At 45.0% G+C, this 20,848-nt stretch overlaps 1 protein-coding gene across 1 annotated transcript in view; it reads left to right on the forward strand.

The window, feature by feature from the left end:
* Positions 1-4,793: 4,793 nt before the first annotated feature.
* LOC102382048 (WD repeat- and FYVE domain-containing protein 4-like) overlaps positions 4,794-20,848 on the forward strand; it is a gene marked incomplete at its 3' end in the record, with an annotated part of 114,584 nt that continues 98,529 nt past the window's right edge. Inside the window, 2 exon segments of the mRNA XM_025195385.1 lie at positions 4,794-4,883; positions 15,790-16,004. Coding sequence (XP_025051170.1) covers positions 4,839-4,883; positions 15,790-16,004 — 260 coding nt within the window.

Genomic DNA, 20,848 nt, shown 5'->3' on the forward strand with positions numbered 1-20,848 from the left:
GCCCAAGCCTCACTGATGACATCTATAGTTCTCATCGTCACCAGACCCCACACTGGGCCCCAGAATCCTACTATTGAACCCCACCTGGATTCCTTCCCCTCAGGCGGTCTCTTCCGCTGTCATATTGGGCACCATAGCTCCCTGAACCGATTCTCCTTCCGGGTGTGATCCCCCACCGGGACCTTCGGCTCTCTAGCCCTGGCCCACCTCCAGGCCAGTCAGGACCCCAGGCGCGCAGCTCTTGGGCGTTCCTTGCAATGGGCCTCTGGCCCTTCGACCCTTCTGGTCCTGGCCCCAGCATGGGCCAGTCAGGGGAAATTTCATAGTTTCATAGTTTCAGGGTTGGAAGGGACCTAATAGATCTTCTAGCCCGACCCCCCGCCAGGGCGGGAGAACAACCAAAAAAACCAAAAAAACAAACAAACAAACAAAAAACAAACAACCCCCCCCCAAAAACAAAAACGGGACTCAAATGAGTCCAGCCAGGTAAGTATCCAGCCTCTTCTTAAAGACCCCCAGGGTAGGGGCCAGCACCACCTCCCTTGGAAGTTGGTTCCAGCTCCTAGCCGCCCTAACTGTGAAGTAGTTTTTTCGGATGTCCAATCTGTACCTCCTCTCCATCAACTTGTGCCCATTACTCCTTGTTATGCCAGCAGGGGCTAGGGGAAACAGCGTCTCCCCCAAACCCTTCTGGTTCCCCCTAGTGAGTTTATAGACGGTCACCAGGTCCCCCCTCAGCCTTCTCTTGTGGAGGCTGAATAGGTTCAAGTCCCGCAGTCTCTCACTGTAGGGTCTGCCCTGTTGTCCCCGGATCATGCGGGTGGCCCTCCTCTGGACCCTCTCCATGTTGTCCACATCCCTCCTGAAATGGGGCGCACAGAACTGGACACAATACTCCAGCTGCGGCCTGACCAGCGTCGCATAGAGGGGGAGGATCACCTCCCTGGCTCTACTCGAGATGCACCTGTGGATAAGAAATTCAGACAGGCCTGAGTCTATGGCCCTTTTCTCACTCTCTGAGGGTCCACCCTCTGTGCCCTCCAGACAAAGGGGTCACCCACCCGGTGGTGGGGGCTAGGGGTTAAGGCACCTCGACCCACCTTTCACCAGGGTGGTCACTGGCCTGGCATTTCCTGGGGGCTCCCACACCACTGAGAGCTCCACTAGGCCACCCACTCCCAGCAGGGTGCAGTTTTAGGTCATGCCCAGGACCCGGAGCCTCATTACCATCCTCTCCAGCTCCTCCCTTACCTCTAGATGATACCAGCAGTCCTCTGGCCAGGCGGTGTTGTTGCCTGCTCCCCCAGCAGGAGAACTGCCCTGTTTATGTGGGCAGCCCTGGATTCAAAATGGGTGCTCTCATCAGGCACCTGCCGGCTGCTGCCTTCTGGCCCTTAAAGTGGCAGGCACAAACATGGCCCTGCCACAGGGCTCCACCTGCCTTGGGGTATCCACGCAGGCCCGGGCGTCTCACAATTTGCAGCAACTGTTTCCACTCGAGACTCCTGCAAAACAAAAATTCTCCTCCACGCACTTCTATGCACTCTTCTCTGCCTGGGCACAGCCTCTCCAAGCCCGCAGAGTTATTTACACAGTTAAACATGCAGTGGGAGAGCAAGCTGCCGCTGGCAGACCTGGCAGCACCTCTGGGCTCACTTTCCCTTAAGGCACTCAGGCGCACCGAGGCTTCCCCTTAGATCATGCCTTCCTGGGTCTCAACCCACACAGACATCCTAGGGATTTCTCTAGCTGGCATCTCTTTCTGCCAAGCTGTCCCAGTCCCGCCACAGTCCTTTCCGCAACCACTCACACCGGGGGTTTATCACACTTTTACCAACCCCCAAGTCTCCAAGCCCAGCAGGGAATAGCCATCCCACTCTTGTGTCCCCACCCTAAAGAGTTTGTTCAGCTCACTTAAGAACTTCACTTGCCCAATCTAGGGGTCTGCTCTCTCTTGCTTGACCCTTTAGGTGCTCCGCTGGCCTCTGGCCCACCCATGAGGGGTCCAGCAGGCAACTGCGGGGTGGGACTACACTCCAGGGTCTTCTCAGCCCTTCTCATACTGTGCACCTTTCTCTGCACCCCAGAAGTGGGAAGACACTGCGGTTTTAAGGGGAGCTGCCCAGCCAATCCCTGGGCTGGAATTTTCCCAGGCTCCCGAACTGCTTTTTAATCTTGCACCCCCTTGCTGGAGATCTTACTAAACTACAAGTATGGTGTCCCTGCTGGGACAATCGTGCATCCCTTTGCTGGGGGTATTACAAACTACAAGCATGCTGTCCCTGTTGGGACAATCTCCCTCAAGTGTTCAAGCAGAGCCTGATGTAGGACACATAGAAGGTAAGTGCACCTTAAACTGCCTGTTACATATAGAAATTAAAAAAAATTATAGATGCTTATTCTTCAGTGGGATAAGCTGTCACGGCTTCACGGATGTCAATAGAATAGCAGCCATTTACACTGATGCTGAATTTAACTTTATAAACATAAAGAGTAGCAAACAAGTGATTTTTTTTTTTTGCAAGTACTGTTTAATAAAGCAATATTTGCCTTGAGGGTGCAGTAATATTCATCTGTCACAGTGGGGCAGTGTGCCACATGTTAGTTACTTTGCACTGATATATGAGCAAGGGGTTCTGGAAATGACTTAACAGGTGTTTATTTATAGACATTGCTCTCTTTCAATTTCTCTGTAAAGGCCTTTTTATGACCATTCTGTTATTTATTTTTCTGTTTTATACAGTAGATTGCTGCTTGCTGTTTTATTTTTTACATCCCATTAGGGCTGCCAGACATTGTCTGAAGTTTTCTCTCTGGGTTTTATTTGAGAAGAATGGCATGTCTGATGATACTGGACAGCCCACATCCGGAGAACCGTGGTTTTCAGCCTTTCTGGACTCAAGGCACCCCTCCATAACTTCTGAATGTAGTGGCACCACATTTTTAAAAAGTATTTTTATTAGTAAAGTGCATAAAAATCATACATAATAAAAATACCGTATCGGCTGTAGATGTGCCCTGATACACACACTTAGAAATCAGCATGAAGTATCACTGTTTAAAATAATGAGGAAAGCCACAATATATTTATTCAATAATAAACCTATTTTCTATTTCCCCAGATCAGTGTTCATTAGCCATTTTAGGCTGTGGACTGGACTTGACCCAGTTCAGGTCACAGGTGGACTAATGCTAGAACCCACACATTGATGTTGCTTTTCCCTGTGGAGTCACAGGAAGAAGCACTTGCAGCTGGCAAGCATGGGAAAGCAAATGCAGCTGAAGTCCCACTGCTAAATGCTGCTGAAGCTTCACATCTGTAGGCGTGATCTGGTTCAAGGATTATAGGTTGCCAACCCCTGTCCCAAATGATCAAGTGAACACTCACACCATTGCTATACAGGGTCTAATTTCAGTGGCTGTGAGCCCCGCCTAGGCTCTGGAGTAGGCACTATTTTTATAGTGTCTTGTATATCCCTGCACAGGGAACTGTGAGCCAGCTACACAGGGAAAGCCTGCTACACAATCTTGGTTATTATACTTGAAATACTCTTGAGATTGTGAAAGTCCCAGGACAAGCTTGGAGATAATTTCAAGTACCTGTCTGCATTCAGTTTTTCCCTATACTTGGCAATAATCAGTATCTTGTCTGACCTGTCTTCAGTCCAGGCTGCAGGAGTGAGCCCCATCCTGTCCTAACGGCTTCCTTGCACAACATTTTCCAGAAACAGAGGCATGAAGGGCAGGTCCACATTGTGACCATGGTGGTGGGGAACCCTTGAAAAGATCTTGTGGCACTCTGGTTGAGAATCACTGCTCTAGAAGGAAGGTTATAGATTTAGTTCAGAGATGCAGCCAGAGGTTTGGGTACTTCTGAATGCTCTCCATGCAAAGTTTTAGCTTAGAAATTAAACAAGAAAGCAGCTGTCATGAGATTTTCTCTCAGGCATGTGTCCATCTTACCAGTAGGATGTCATGAGATGATTTCTCTGTGATATGTTGATGATGCAATTCCACCTGGTGCTAAAAGTGAAAAATTTGTGAAGAAAAACAGGCAACCCAACCGTGTAATGCTCTGGGGAGGTTCTGATTTGGTTTGATGTTCAGGGAAGGGTGGGAGAGGGGGAGAGACACTGATTTTATCAAGACTAGGTCTTTTTCCTGCTGGTGCTTTTCAACTGGGGGTGAGTCCTAAGGTCTAGGTGGACTTGAGTACCTTTTGAGAACAGGATGGTTCCTTGGGACATCAGGGTAATAGAGAATGTAATACCTGGTTTGGGCTGATGCATTAGGGACTTTTTACTGTTTACTGTTTATGATGCAAATTCTCCAAGTTAGAGCATGCTTTCAAAGTGCCATTTCATAGATTCATAGATTGTAGAGTTGGAAGGGACCACAATGGATCATTGTGTCTGACCCCCTGCCCCTGGCAGGAAAGAGGACGGAGGTCAGATGTCTCTAGCCAGGTGACTATCTAGCTTCCTCTTGAAGACCTCCAAGCTAGGTGATAGCACTGCCTCTCATGTCTGTGCAGCCATACTTTCATCATACACAAGGTCAGATTAGAGCTTGAATTGTAGTTTCCAGTACTTCTAGTCAAGCATTCCTCGGCTTTGTTGCTCCAAGTCTATCTATGACAGTTCCAGGTTGCTGGTCCGTTAGTTTTGTTGCTAACGCTGAATCTGGCAAATTCAGGCAGAGCATAATGCTGTTGTCTGCTATAATATTAACCAACCTTGCATATCTTTGTCAATGATGCTGTTATAGTGATGTTGTCTATTTCCTGCAGATTGGAAGGGGGAAACTGTTCAATTGTGCACCCAGGCGCTGTCTGCATCATGGTGAGGTTGCTTCCAAAGCTCTACAGGGAGGAACATGCTCAGGTGAGTGCCTAGTTAGATGATGCTGTCATTTACTTTTCTCCCGCTCTTAGGCCCTGGCTCTTACTATAAGAATCATTCCCTCCTGCATAAAAATGTTGCTGGCATCAGTATAAAATACTAGCAAAGCAATAGTGCCAGTTTTGCTGTGCTCATCAGAGAAAAGTAAAGCGGAGGGGTTTTTCTGGATAGTTTTAGGAGATTGTCTTCTAGAGAGATCATAGGATTTGGGGCATTAACGGGGTCTTGTGTTTAGGATAAAGGTGCCCTGTAGATTGATAATGACCTCTGTCAGTATAGTACCTTCCATACTAAAGGTTCTTGATTGGGGGGTGGGGTATTGACTGTACACTTTGGTCCTTTTTTGGTGCAGAGCATCTGCTCTCTGGATGTAGCCCACTGCAGCTCTGGGGGCTGGGTGCGTTGGGTCTTGGTTCCAATTCCTCTGTATAAATTGGCCAGAGTAACTGCACAGGCATCAGGGGGTAGGAGAATTAGTTTTACTTAAGGTTGAGAATTTGGCTGGTCAAAAAAAACCTTGTCAATTGACTCATCAAATATTGTCAAATAATGGTCAATATTATCAAATAGTGCTCACATATATTAAGCATTAATTTATAAGAACACTGAAGAGAGAGACTGTAATTTTTAGAAAGTTAGGTATTTAGATGGATTTTAAAAAACAAGTTTGTTAACTGTTATTGTGAACCAATAACTGTCAGCATTAGGAAAGTGTAAATGTGAATCATATTCAGGACTGAACAGTTATATGAGGCCACAGCAAGTCTTTGGGACCCTTTGTGGGTTGGATGTTGGATCTCTGCTTGCTGTCTAGTGAATAATATTCAGAGTCTAGGCTCAATAAGAGGCCTGACAATCCCAGTGTGAACTCATGCTTTTTATTTATTCATTTTATTGGATATGTATTTGTCTGTATTATTATAAAGACAGTCGGTAATTACCATGCTCCAGCAGCCTCGATGCACGTGTATAGGTGCTCTTGGTGCCTAATATAAAGGGAAGGGCATTTAGTAGGCTCTACCATAATACAGGTACCTAATTTCTTTGCATAGCACATGCCCCCAAATAAGTTGCACACCTTGTTTTTGGAAAGCAGAATGTAGTAACAAAAAGTTTCTTCCAAAGTCATGGCCTGGAGCCGACTTTTTAATGGACAGACTATGTCACAGAATGGCTGCTGCTTCTCTTAGCCAGTGAGCTGGAAGTAGCTGAGAAATGGTTGACACCAAACCTCACCCTCCTGTTTGCTTACTGAGAGAAACATGCAGCCATTTTGGACGTAGCATTGTCCTGCTTCTATTCCAGTGAAGAAATGCCCCTGCCCAATCTTAAGACATGAACCCCAATTTTGGAGGGCTGATTTTTGGGAAAAATGTGCATGTGTTATATGAGTCACTATGGTAACTCATATAGTAACTGATGATATTAATGGGAATGGAGGCCACAAGTCCTTGCACAGTGGGCCATTACTTGCTAAGGAATGTCCATCTTGGAATTTGCTGCTGCCATTGTTTCAAAAGAATGTTAATATATTAAATTCAGAAAATATAAAGGGCCAAATGAAGGGCCGGATCTATCAAATGGGTTATACCATTCCTTCTGCCATTAATTGTATACTATAATGGGAGAGGGGGCCGTTAAAAGCTTTAGAGCAGGGGTAGCCAACCCACAGCTCCGGAGCCACGTGCAGCTCTTCAGAAGTTAATATGCATCTCCTTGACTCTTTGCACAAGCACACGGTGACCAGCTTCCATTGCTGTCACGTCACGTCACATGATACAGCTGCTTGCAGTGAGCACTTTACTCAGTTTGGACTTCGAAGTTTGGACTCCGAAGCCGCAGGTTGGACACCCCCGCTTTAGAGTGTAAGGACCCTTTTTTTCAGGTACCTCCTTAGGGGGTGTTTTGAAGAGAAGTAAAAGAAAGGGTGTCACCTCCTCAAGCACTCTGAGAGACATTGTGCCTGCGTTTATATACTGTCTGCTTGATAATTAGACTCTATTCTTATTACGCTAAATTAGCTCTTTAGTAAAGCAAATATTTAAAGAGAGGCTGTCACTACAGTTTTGTGTTCAAACCATGTGCACATTAACTGACTTCCTAGTACCTGTCCCAAGCTCTTCCCTACTGTCCCATGTGTGCTTCCTTTTGCTTACTAATATCTGCAGAGAACAGGCATGGGCATGGGACATTAGGGAAGGAGTATGATCACTTGTGACTTCTGAAACTTGCTTATTTTACTTGAAACTTTCCCACCCAGAACAGTTCTTATTGGTCAGTGTACAGGAAGGACTACAGATCTTCTTGATCCAGAAATACACTCTTTGGGTAAGATAGACTGCTGAGAGAGCTGGCTATTCCTCCTCCTCCTCCTTTTACTCCTAGGAGTCTGGGAAGGAGGGGATATTCTGTCTCATGCTTTCTGTTTATCCATCTGCAACACAGCAGCTGTTACTTGGCCCCCAGCAAGCTACAATTTTCCTATATTGTGAGTAGTGCATGATGCATTTTTTGTTTACGGTCCTGGGGCCTAGTTCTGCTCTTGATTCTCCTGTTGTTGTAAATCACTGGAGCCAGTGGTGTGACATAAGTGTAAAATGGTGCATCAGAGCAGGATCAAGCCCGTAGACTGTCTGTAGCAGTTACAAACTGGTGCATCAACCAATAGGAATTTAGCGCTTCAGTCTCAAGATTTTCTTAGCTTCAGTGCAAATAGGAATGCTCTTGGATAAATTTTATCTTGTCAAACACTCCCTTGACACACCCCGACTGAACAAGCAGATTACTCAAATGATGTCGTCTTCCATTTCTAAAATATTTGGATACAAATTAACATATAAACTGGAGATTTGCAATCACATCAGAACTCCTCATCTACGTCTCTGGAAGGAGGGAGCATAATTAACTTCTGGCATTTCTTGAGTCTTTGTAGCAATCCAAGCCAGCATCTATTAAAATTTTGATAATGACTGTAATTAATTTCTGAAAAACAAGTAGAACAGTTAATTAGATGAGAGAAATAGCAATCAAGAAATTTGCTGTAGCAAAGTTGGCTCTAGGGCTCTGCCGTATGAGGCAGAGAAAAATAAAAACTGTACAGACTTTCAGTAGATGGCAGTGTTATTAAAAATATAAAGTTCTGGGACACATATTCCATCCATCTCAGTAACGTATTTGTATCTATTAATCTTTATTTCATTTTTTAATTTTTTTCTTCACTCCTTTCTCATTTGATAAAAATGATTAGCAGTATTTATTTGGTATGGCCACAGTGACTGGAGGTCCCCTCTGAGATAGGAGCTCCATTTGTCTCTTACTATGGATAAGAAACATCCCTGTCCCAAAAGAGAGTATAGTGCAAATGTACAAGAGAAAGCATGGGAGGAGAAATAGGATCAGAGAGAGAAGTGACTTGCTAAAGGTCCCATCAACAGTAGAGCCTATGATGGACCTTGGGCCAAATTCCATTAAACCTATTAAGCAAGCATGCAAGTGGATTTAGGGGCTTAAATGTTATTCTATTCTACTTTGCTTGACCTCATGAAAATGGTTAATACAAAAGATGGGTTGGGTTCTCCTCCTTTTTCTGTTTTTTTTGTGACTTACGAGTCAGATGACGGTTCATTGCAAAATTAGATGTGATATGCGTCTTCATGAACCGGAACAGAATGGAATAGGATTGCGTTTAGATGTGTGAGTCTGTCTATGCACCTAACAGGTGGAATAGAATCTGGTCCTTTGTTTCTTAGAGATCTTAATCTACTGCCTGGGTCCGTCAGAATGTGCTACCTTGCTAAGGGATGTGATTTAGTGTCTTCATAATCTCACATTTAATTCTTGAATGCAGATACTGTGAGTGCAGATTCCCTCAGATGTCTTGGCCAGGTTTGCTCAGCATTAGGGTGGCCATCATAGAGGACAGTCTGGTTGTCCTCTGTCCTCTATGGATACGAAACTGGACGCCTATATGTCCTCTAGAAAAATAGAGGACATAAAGATGTCTGGTTTTGTATCAATAGAGCACAGAGGACAGAGTAGCAGAAAACTGGAATGTCCTCTATGATGGCCTCCCTGCTCAGCCTGCAAATGTGACTAGCTGTTAGTGCTTTGGGAATCTTGTGGCACTCTGGAGTCTTTTTGCTGCTTTTTCATGGCCACAGTAAAGGTTTGGTCTCCAGAACTTAGCTGCTGATTCTGTTTGGAGGAGGGTGAGACAGAATAGACTGAAATCTGCTCTTCTGTGGTTGTGTTAGGTTTGTGATGCCAGCACCAAGTAGTGAGACTAAGGACTGGCTTGGTACCTTTTCTTATATTGAATAGCATTAAGAGAACACTTGTGGAGTGTGAAGCTACTCACTTTACATAATGGACTCATGATCTGGTACAAAAGGGGACAGTGAAAGTTGAGTAGCTTTCCTCATTGAGTAATAACACATAGAGAAAATGAGGATTTTTCCTTCCCAATCTGTGTACTTGTTACACCTGCTGTTTTTCCTTGCCCTTTAATGCATTGGTATTTGATAGCTGTGATGAAGGCATATCAAATGCTTTCTATATAGAGCCTTCCAACTGTGGACTCCTAGACCTAAAAAATCCCTGTTGTACATGGGCAGAAGGGAACAGGGATCTGGCATTTGTTTGCCCATATGAATGCTCCCTTTAGTCTCTTTTCAAACAAGAAAGGAACTTTTGTGCTTGCTTTTGTAGTGAAGGGGCCAGGAAGGGGTAGGAAGATCCAGCTGCTTTGTTCTAGGTTTGCTGATCTTGCAACTGATGCAAGAATGCACAGAGGAGTGTAACAGGGAAGGTTGTCTTTTTTTTTTTCTATGCTTTTTAGACCCATATGCAGTGCTGGATGCCATAAAGATAGGGGCAGGAAGGGTAAAAAAGTGGACTATATCCAGATGAGCATGGATATGCGGTACAGTATGTGGCGCCACAGACACTTCTGCGGTGCCACACAGTGCATATGTAGGCATTCCTCATGCTGCTACTTTGCAGTGTGGGTGGTTTTCTTGACCCTGGGAGATCCTGGGGTCAAAAAAATCCCACATCAAAAAACAGTGGGGTAGTGCACGTGGCGGCATTGTGTGCCACCCAAAACAGAGCCTGGCCAGCTGGAGCTATACTCCAGCTGCCAGCCTTACCCGGCCTTACCTGGTGTCCTGGTAAGGCTTCTGGGACCAGCACAGTTTGAGCTGAGTTTGAATGAAATAGAATGTTCTTCAATTGCAGGGGTAAGCAATGAATGGGAACTGGACTACACCTAATGCCAGGTAAAACCATCTCACATCTGTGCATGAAGTTCTCTCTCTGGAAGAGCATCAGGGTCAATTTAGCTCTGTATACTGTACAAGTCTTTTAGTTTTACTGAAGAGAGAAAACAGCAACTGCTGCTTTATGCAGAAGCATTAGTGGACATTAGTAAAAGCTAATGCATCCTGATTCTGACCTAAGGAAATAAAATCCATTCCCTGTAGGATTTGCTGCTTCTCAGTGACCTTTTTCAGACCCAAGCAGTGATGTGCTCAACTAACGCTGAATGTGTCAATGTACTAAGGGCAGTAATAGGTAACAATTTAGAGAGGAAACTCAGTTTGACACAACACTTTTCTTCTGTTCCTTCAGAATGACAATTAAAAGATGATGAGAATAGATCTGTGGTTGTATGTTGCCCCCATTTCTAGATGCAATAAAAAAAAAAAACACTTGGATGTCAAATGCAACATATGAAAATTTGCTAAAAGCCCTCATAAAAAAACCAAACCAAAATGAAGCAAAAGTGCTGTTTGATTCTTTAAGTGAGAGAGAGAGAGAAATATATATATAGGGAATTGCTCCTGGGATTTCAGAAACCGAGAGCTTTTGCAAACTAAGCATGTTCCCATCAGTGTATTCATTGTAATGACTATATTTGTGTGAGGCATATTTCCTTCCTTTAAATGCAAAATCTTCAGTGAAAAAAAGAGAAAAAAGTTGACACTTATTTGGAATAAACTGGGTTCATGTTCTCTCTAGCCAAGCAATGTGGATAAGAGCATTCACAGTAGGATACTTGTTTTCAACTTTTAAAGCTGTTTCTTTTGGAATTTCCTTCTTAATTGATGACATCCCAGAACATTGCCTCTCACTCATGTCACACTTTAGTCCCTAATTTTTATGATGTTACAAAACCATGCATTCTGGCATATGTTAGTGAACTGGAAATATAAAGACATATATCACTTATGATGATAATTTTTACAGGGCAAATTGAGACATTTCTATTCCGAATGCTTTTCATGATCTGGTTTGTGGAATTGTTCAGTGAATAAAGAAGAGAAAAGATTGAGCTGTATACTTCATTAAAAAATTAGGGCATGGTCCATTCAGGAAATTATTCAAGTAATCTGGTTGATAAGTATTATTTATCATCTCAATCTGGATTTGACCCCTTTGTTATAATTCCCCTTTAACTTTTCCCTTTTGATAGGTCATGTCTGAGATACTGGGCATGTTTACATGAGCTGCCCACTGCACAGTGGCTACTGAGCAGTCATTTAGTAGTTGCATAGGCACACTTGCATAGGCAAGTACTAAATGACTGCGCAGTAACCAACGATACTGCACAGTAGCTCATTACTACTGCTCAGTAGCATTGTGTCATGGTTTGTGTCTAGTGATGCTACTATGCAGTAGTAACGAGCTACTGTGCAGTAAGCATCTTGTGTAGACCCAGCTACTGTGTACGACCCCACTATAGGAACAGGAGGAAAACATTTTGTATTATAGCAAAATGTTTTGCTCAATTGTTCATTGCAGATACGTTGAGGACCAAAGCGAGAGTCATTTGGTTGTTTTAATACCTACGTGAATCTTACCAAGTAAGATTTTATGCTTTTCTGTTGATCAACTGAGTTACCTGACTAAAGTGCAGGAGAGATTTTTGTAAATGAGCTTTTTATGAGAATAGAAATTGTCCTCCAGGGAATCACTGAAGTCTCCTTAGTCCTCCGTATGAAGTGGACACATTATGTGTCCAGAGAGGGGCACTCCTGTGCTTCAGTTGGGTAATTCAGAGTTAGTCACAAGCTGCACTTTGGGTTGTACACTAGGTGGAACAGAATTCTGTCAAGGACCATTTTTTGTTAGTACCACAACATACCTGAGATTATGGCAATATATACTGTAAGTGGGTCTCAAGGCACCTTTGGTCAGGCCTCCATGCCATTTTTAGAGATGTACGTCTCAAAACTGAGGGTAGAAATGCATGAAATAGAGTTGAGCAGAAGCATGTTCTTGTTAGATATATGAGGCTCAGGGTGCATGCTTTGTAGCTAGTTCTGGGATGTGGCAGCCAGATTTCCCCCCTGAACTTTTACCAATTGAATTTTCCCCACGGAGAGGCCCAGCTGACATATCTCAGAGTATAGTGATTGTAGGCTTTTCTTTGCTGATGCATCCTGCTTGTAAGAGAACAGAAAACTTGCAGCCTATCTGCATGCCATGTCATTATTCAGATTCAGAAAATTGGCTTCATTTATTCACCAAAGAGCAGCAGTGGAGGTTTTCACTCAGTTTATGCAGAGCAAGGCCTCTTACTCCTCTCTGTTTGCCTGCTACATAGCTTGTCCTTTTAGCCTTGTGTTTTTTAGCTTGCTCTTCAAACTATTAACAAAAATGTGGAATTTCCCAAACTCTCAGACTGTGTTTTTGCTTTTTAAAAAAGTCCTCAAATAGGGAATTCTTCTGACACTCCGTGTAAGTTATGCAGAAACCTTATCTTTCAGACATGCCTATGGTATTTCATAAAAGTCTGCACTGGGATCCTATCATATGCTTTGGGATATCACAATGCTTCACAGTACTTGGGAAAAGAAATGAAAAGCATCTGAAATTAGGTTGACTTGCAGAATAAGAATGTAATTCAATGAGTTAGAATTTCCCCGGGGGTTAATAGCTTACAATGAGGGCTGAATCAGGGGTGGGCAATTATTTGGGTCTGAGGGCTGCTTAGGGAGTTTTGGTGAGCTGTTTATATGCCTAAATGAACAGTTCAACTTATTTGAACAATTTGGTTTTTGTTTCCACCTGAGGTGCAATAGAATGACCCAGGCACATATATACCTGCTGGAAGTAAAGTATCCCAAAGACCTACAAGTTAAGGCATCTATTCAAGGAGCAAGAGTTATTGCCTCTAAGTTCCCCTCACCCAAAATGGGGCTGAACTTGTGTTTTTGCTTCCTAATAAAGGGCTCTAACCACCATAAAGTGGGTTATGCCTGCCTGATCTGTTATTCAGTGTTCCTCTTGCAGCTGGGAAATACTAGCAACTCTTTCTCAGAGATGGTCTATATACTGAGGCCAGCAATGCAGTAGCTGTAGTACAAACCACAAACCACGCTGTTTCTCATTTCAGAACTGCTTGTGAACTTTCTGACGATTGAAAATTGTATAGGTCAGGAAAGAGAGACCATGTGTGAAAAACTTGGTTTAGATTGTTCCCTCAAAGGAGTCCTAAGAATATAAAAAGTGCTGTAGTGTGTCAGACCACAGGTCTGTCTAGCCCAGTATCCTCTTCTGTCACAGTGGCAGAGTGGGGTTGCTAAGGGAAAGTATTTTTACGCAGGGCACATTCAGAATGATCTGACCATTACTCCTGCTCCCTACATCTTCCAGTCACACCGGCCATCTCTGCCTTCATTAGCTGTAGCTGAAATGAGTGTACTATATGCAATTTATCAAATCTACTTCCCTCCCCTAGTTTTTACTCCAAAGAGAAATGGACACTAGAAACACAAGAGCTTTGTTTATATCGGAGTATATGATACCACCCAGTTCTGCAAACCCTCACCCGTGCAGTTTTTACTCATTAATGCCACTGAAAAAGAAGGCACTAAGGGCTGGTCATTTCCAATTACCTCAGGAGTTACTCTCTTGTTGATTCATTCTGGACACAATTTCCAAAAGCATGCAAGTGACTAAGGAGCCTAATTCACATTTACACGAGTGACCTAGGGTCTTACAAGAAAATGGAATTTAGGCTCCTAACAACCCAACTTGCTTTCAAAAATGAGAGCTGCGTTCCTAAGTCACTTAGAGCTTTTGAAAATTTTACTCTCTGTGTGTTGGCTTCTCCACTGCTATGAAAAAAATGGTACTTACATCAGGGAGGTGTGGGGAAGTTAAATTAATGAATGAAGACTGAGTTTCTTGAATGGAAGGTGCTGTGGGATTCATTTATTATTTTGTATTTTAGAATAGCATATGGAACTGTGGCTATCTCACAAGAGAGAGAATTGCACCTGATTAAAATGAATCTACACTGCAGATTATTTGAAATGCTCCCCTTCTCTCATTTGGAAGGGGAATTACAGTGATATATATTCAGCAACCAAATTGGAGGAAGCTGGGAACTACTTAAGAATGTTGGGCAAATTGCTAGGTGACATTTTGACCTTAGACACTAATCTGATGCACAACTGCAAACCTTTCTGTATTCTAATTGAACCTCCAGTATCCTGACTCATGGTGCAAGTAATATGTGTTATGAAAATCAATCCATATATATGGGGAAACATAGACTGGTTTCCTGCCACCATTAATATTTTCACTAAAAAACCATTTTACTGGAACTAATATTCCTGAAAACATCACATTTTATTTAAAACAAGGCAATATTGTTATTGACAGAGCTGCTATGATAATGAGAACAATCAATTTTTTGTACTCCATTATGGTCACATTAGATTTATTTTGGAGTAAATCTGTCATTTCACTTACTCAGGATCTGTAGTTTTCACTTTTATTTTTTAAACTTTTCACAGACTTTCAATTTATTTTGCATCCAGTAGAAGTGAATAAAATAATAGAATTAAAAATGAAGAAGCGTTAAAAACTAGCCTTTTATTTCTGCAGGTCAATGAAGCTTCTTTTAGGAGAATCATACTTATAATCTGCAATAAGGGTAGTGGAAGAGTATACACTTCTGCTTGTGTAATATGAAAAGAATAGCAATTGAGATTCAGGGCAAACATTTCCTGAGAACTCTTAAAGAACCAAACTAAGTGGCCACATTTTGAACTGTTTAATCTTGTGATAAGTGGGAATGGGGAAATCTGGATGCTAACCTCTTTGTAAATATGTCCTTGATTATGGGTATCAGACACGAAAAATGTAGGTCTCAGGTTCCTCTAAACTTGGCCCACACCATAAAGAGTCTGAACAATAGAGTAAGTTAGGGTGGGCAAGCAAAGTCCCAGGATCGGGCACTGATTTAGAGGTGGGAACAGCATGGCCTCCTTCCCCCCCAAGAGTCTTCAAGAGGCACAACCCCACCCCCAGTAGTGTATCCAGGAGGGCAGGGGTTGGAATGATGCCCTCGTGGAGGTTCATAGATTCATAGATGCTAGGGTCGGAAGGGACCTGAACAGATCATCAAGTCCGACCCCCTGCATAGGCAGGAAAGAGGGCTGGGTTCAGATGACCCCAGCTAGATGCCTATCTAACCTCCTCTTGAAGACCCCCCAGGGCAGGGGAGAGCACCACCTCCTTTGGGAGCCCATTCCAGACCTTGGACACTCTAACTGTGAAGAAGTTCTTCCTAATGTCTAATCTAAATCTGCTGTCTGCTAGCTTGTGGCCATTATTTCTTGTAACCCCCGGGGGCGCCTTGGTGAATAAAACCTCACCAATTCCCTAAAACCTCACCAATTCCCTAATAATTTACTACTTCCTATCTGAGTTCTGCACATGCAGAATAGAACTAGGTACGTGGAATAAGCAGTCTTGTGAGCACCAGGAAGCAGGGGAGACATAGCCTTAGATCCCCATTATTTATTGTGCAGTAAAAAATCCATCAGCATGCCAAATCAGTCACAGATGCTAACCTCAGCCCTTTTTCTTTCAGCTCTCTCAGGAGATCCAGTGTGCTGTGGCAGATCACATTCAGTCTCTGGTGAAGTCAGAAAAAAGCCGCCAAGTGATGTGTGGGTCCAGCTTGCTGAGCGCTATCATAAACTCTTGTGAGGAAGCCCTGATCAATGACCGCAAACCATTACACCTTCCTCTCATTAGAATTTTTGAGAAGCTTGCATCACAGTCAATTGAGCCAGATGTACTCAGGTATGGGATGTGCATTTAAAGGACTTCGAGTGGTTTGTTGGTGTTTTGCTATACTAGGATGTTGATTTATTTCTTAACTTAATACTAGGGAATTTGAGATTCAGTTCAGCAAAATACTTAATCTTGTGCTTTAAGTCTCAGTTGGGACCACTAATGTCCTTGAAGTGTCACACATGTGCTTAAGTGATTTGTCGAAATAGGACAGTTCTGTACACTTTCATAGTGCCTTCAGACAATGGACTTAAAGCATCCTACAAGTGTTAATTACTGGTAATTAAGGAATATAAAAACATAATAATTGCCATGAGGGCTAGGGACAGACATTATACATAAACTGATTTAAGTGCCAGAAACTGGTTTAAACCTGTAGCAGAACAGATGTTCAGTGCAAATGGCTGAAGCTGGTTTGAGATAAATCTGGCTGAATGTAGCATCAGACTTAACTGATTTGGGTTAAACAGGTTTATTCAATGTCTGTCCCAGACCTCTTGCTGGTTTAAGTAAAATGAGAGTCCCCCAGCATCCCGGCATGCTCTCTGGACTGCACCGGGCATCTGCTCCACAGGACAGCTGGCCCCTCCCCTCTGCTCCCTGGTTGGAACTTGACAGAGACTACAGGCATCTGCTTGGCTTCCCCTTGCTCCTCCCCTCCCCTCCCATCTGCCTTATACAGACACTTCTCAGTGTTAGCTAGCAGACCACATGCTGGCTACAGTCCTTGCTGTTGCAGATGGGGCAAAGGCTGAATCAATGGGTAGCTGGTAATGTCCCTCTGTTGTTTTCTTAATGGACTGATAAACACTGAGTTAGGGGTGATAAATACTGTGTTATCAATTCCCTGATGGGCTGGGGGGAGCGGGGGTGTGGGGGCAGGGGTTTCCTAATCAGAACATCCTGCCAGGGCCTGGCCATGCCCCCGCCCCAGCTGAGCACTGTGAAAAAGAAGGGAGGGCTGCTCTAGCAGCCCTTAGCTTCTAGCCTGAGCCACTGCAGGCACGGGCCAGCATTTCCTGGGATGTCTTCACCGTTACAAACTGATTTAGTCTAGCCAGGTTAGATTAACCTGCAAAGATTGAATCAATTTAGGCTAAGGCTTTTTGAATGTCTGTCCCTAGCCTTACTGGGTCAGAGCATAAGTCCATCTTGCCCAGCATCCTATGTTGCACAATGGCAGAGACTGGATGCAGAAAGGGAGAGTGAACTGGATATGACCAGGGTCCTTTTCCTACTGTTCTTCTCTCATTTGCTGCCTCCAGTATTTAAGGTCTAGGAAATTCTGATTCAGAGGCTGTGTCCCTAACTCCTGTGCTCAATAGCTACTGATGCTCCTTTCCTCCCAAGAATTTGTCCAATCCCTTTTTGAATCTGACTAAAATGTCATCTTCCACAACATTTGGTTGCAATGAATTTCAAAATGTAAGAACATACTGTGTGCAAAAGAACTTCCTTTTGTTAGTTTTAAACTTACTACCTACTAGTTTCATTTTGTGACTTCTGGTTCTTATATTGTGAAAGATAATTATAATATAATAAAAGGCTTAGTACTTCCCTCTATCTGTTTGTAATGCTGGGGGCCAACTACACATGTGCCCTGGAGATGGTGAGTGGCAATTGGCTGAGCGGCCCCGCCCCCTCAGGCAGGGAGCCGGAGGTGGAGGGAGCCCTTAGGCTTTAAAAGTGTATTGACTTACTCTGGCTCCTGTCAAAGCTGATAGGAAACAGGGGCAGTAGGACCCAGGGGGAGCCTCAGCAGGACTGAGCAGGTCACCCCGACCTACCCCCAGCAATTGCACTCCCTGCCTGCCAGCACTGCTGGTGCCACATGGCCTGGCTGCATTGCAGGAGCAGGAAGCACGGAGCTGCCGGTAGGGGGTGTGTGTGTGTGTGTGTGTGTGTCTGGTATGGTGTGGGTAAGTGTGGGCGTGTCTTATGTGTGCAGCCATGGCCAGAGTGGGTAGGTGGGTGTGGGTGTGCCACCAGGAGCAGAGTGGTTGGGTGTGGTTGTGGACCCAGGGGCAGAGTGGATGGTTGTGTGGGTGTGGTTGTGCAGCCAGAGGTAGCATGGGTGGGTGCAGTTGTGGAGCCTGGGGCAGAGTGGGAGGGTGGGTGTGCAGCCAGGGGCTGCCTGGGTGGGTGAATGGGTGTGGGTGTGCAGTGGATGGCAGAGTGGGAGGGTGGGTGTGGTTGTGAGGCCAGGGGCAGAGTGGGTGGGTGGCTGTGGTTGTGGACCCCGTGGGAGGGTGGGCATGATTCTGGAGCTAGGGGCACTGTGGGGGGCGGGGGGTGAGTCTGGTTGTGAGGCCAAGGGCAGAGTGGGTGGGTGGGTGTGGGTGTGTGGCCAGGGACAGAGGAGGTGGGTGGGTGTGGATGTGTGGCCAGGAGCAGAGTGGGTGGGGGGGGCTGTGGACCCTGTGAGAAGTTGGGCCTGACGAGGGGCTGAGTGGGTGAGCGTGGTTGTGGACCCCGTGGGTGGGTGGGTGTGGTTCTGGAGCCAGGGGCACAGTGGGCGGGTGTGGTTGTGCAGCTAAGGGCAGGGTGGGTGGGTGGGTGGGTGTGGTTGTGAAGCCACGGGCAGAGTAGATGGGTGGGTGTAGGTGTGTGGCCAGGGGCAGAGTGGGTGAGGGTGTGTGTGTTCATAGGATTATTCCCGCACACACACCCCACAAATGCACCCTCACCCCCCTCGCGCTACCATACAAGCAGACCCCACCATCTATACCAGGTCACACAGGCCAACCCCCACCCCCTCCACACACACACACAGCCCCACACAAACCCCATACTGACCCACATCGTGTGTGGCCAGGGGCAGAGTGGGTGAGGGTGTGTGTGTTCATAGGATTATTCCCGCACACACACCCCACAAATGCACCCTCACCCCCCTCGCGCTACCATACAAGCAGACCCCACCATCTATACCAGGTCACACAGGCCAACCCCCACCCCCTCCACACACACACACAGCCCCACACAAACCCCATACTGACCCACATCCCACATATCCACGCACTCACACAGTCCCCGACAAACCTATACCCATCCCCCACAATATACAAGAGTAAAACTTCATTTTAAGCTATTGTGCAATCCCCTCTATGTGCACGACACAAACACATGTATATCGGGAAAAAAACCCATTGTTTGAAATCAGATTAATGAAGTAGATGTTTCCTTTTTGGAATTTAATGTGGTATTTTTTTGGTTCCAAGATGGCACAACCCCTTGCTGAATAGAGTACTTCCAGGGGCAAGGGGAGGGACTTCTGGTGGCAAAGGTCAGGGGTTGGGGGTGGGACTTCCGGTCACAAGATGGCAACTGGGGGGGAGGGGAGGGGAGGGGAGGGGCCCCTGCCAAGGGGCAGAGCTACCCACATAGCCTTCGACTGCTGGCCAAAACTCGGTAAGTGGCCCTCTTCCCAAAAGAACTGCCCGCCCCTGTTTTACATGGCCGGCCCAAAAGGGTGAGTGGTGGGGAGCATTAAGCTCTCCCTGAAACGCTTCATCATTCATGATAGGCAGTTGGCTAGTAAATAATAAATCCCTATTTACTTCCTCTTTGCCATTTGATATTTTGTAAGCCCTTATCATGTCCCCTCTCAAGCATCTCTTTTCTAAACTGAATAGGCCTAGCCTCATTAGTGTCTCATATGGAAGCCCGTCCATACTGCTAATCATTCTTGTTGCCCTTCTCTGTATCTTCTCTAGTTTTTCTATATCCTTTTAGAGGTGTGGGGACCAGAACTGGGCCCAGTATTCAAGATGTGGATGGATTATGGATTTATTAAAGGGAAATAATGATACTTTCTGTTTTGTTCACAATTCCCTTCTTAATAATTCCTGTCATTTTGCTGGCTGTTGAACACTGAGCTGATGTTTTTATGAAACTGTCCACATGAATGCCAGATCTCTTTCCTGTGTGGTAACAGCTAATGTACAGCCCATCATAGTGTAGGATAGTTTGAGTTTGTTTTGCCCTAGTGCATCACTTTGCACTTATCTGCCATTTAGTTGCTCATTCACTCAATCATGCCAGATTCTTCTGTAGTTCCTTGCAGTCTGCCTTGGTTTTTGCCACTTTGCTTAATTCATTGGCAAGATTTGGCCACCTTGCTACTCAACCCCTTTTCCAGATCATTTATGAATATGTTAAATAGCACTGGTCCTAACACAGATCCCTGGGGGACCCACTGTTTACTTGTTTCTATCTTGAAAATTAACCATTTATACTCGCTCTTTGCTTTCTATCTTTGAGCCAATTTCTAGTCCATGAATGGACATTCCCTATAATCCCATGACTACCTAATTTCGTTACATAGTTTCATAGTTTCGTAGTAGCTAGGGTCAGGAGGGATCATCTAGCCTGGCCCCCTGCCACAGGCAGAAATGAATGCTGGGTTCACAAGACCCCAGACAGGTGATCATCCAACCTCCTCTTGAATATGCCCAAGGTAGGGGCGAGGACCACTTCCCTGGGAAGTTGGTTCCAGATTTTGGCCACCCTAACTGTAAAATATTGCCTTCTGATCTCCACCCTAAACCTATTCTCCATCAGCTTATGACTATTGTTCCTTATCACCCCAGGTGGTGCTGGAGAGAAAGGAGCTCTGCCTGCTTGCTGTTGATCCCCCTTGATGAGCTTGTAGGCAGCCACCAGGTCCCCCCTCAGCCTCCTCTTGCTGAGGCTGAACAGGTTCTGTCCTTTAGTCTCTCCTCGTAGGGCCTGTCCTGCTGCCCTCTCACCAAGCGGGTGGCCCTCCTCTGAACCCTCTCCAGGCTGGCCACATCCCTTTGAAGTGCAGTGCCCAATACTGGATGCAGTACTCCAACTGTGGCCTGACCAAAGTC

This window comes from Alligator sinensis, unplaced genomic scaffold (assembly GCF_000455745.1).
Source record: "Alligator sinensis unplaced genomic scaffold, ASM45574v1 scaffold163_1, whole genome shotgun sequence".
In the NCBI taxonomy this organism is placed as follows: domain Eukaryota; kingdom Metazoa; phylum Chordata; order Crocodylia; family Alligatoridae; genus Alligator; species Alligator sinensis.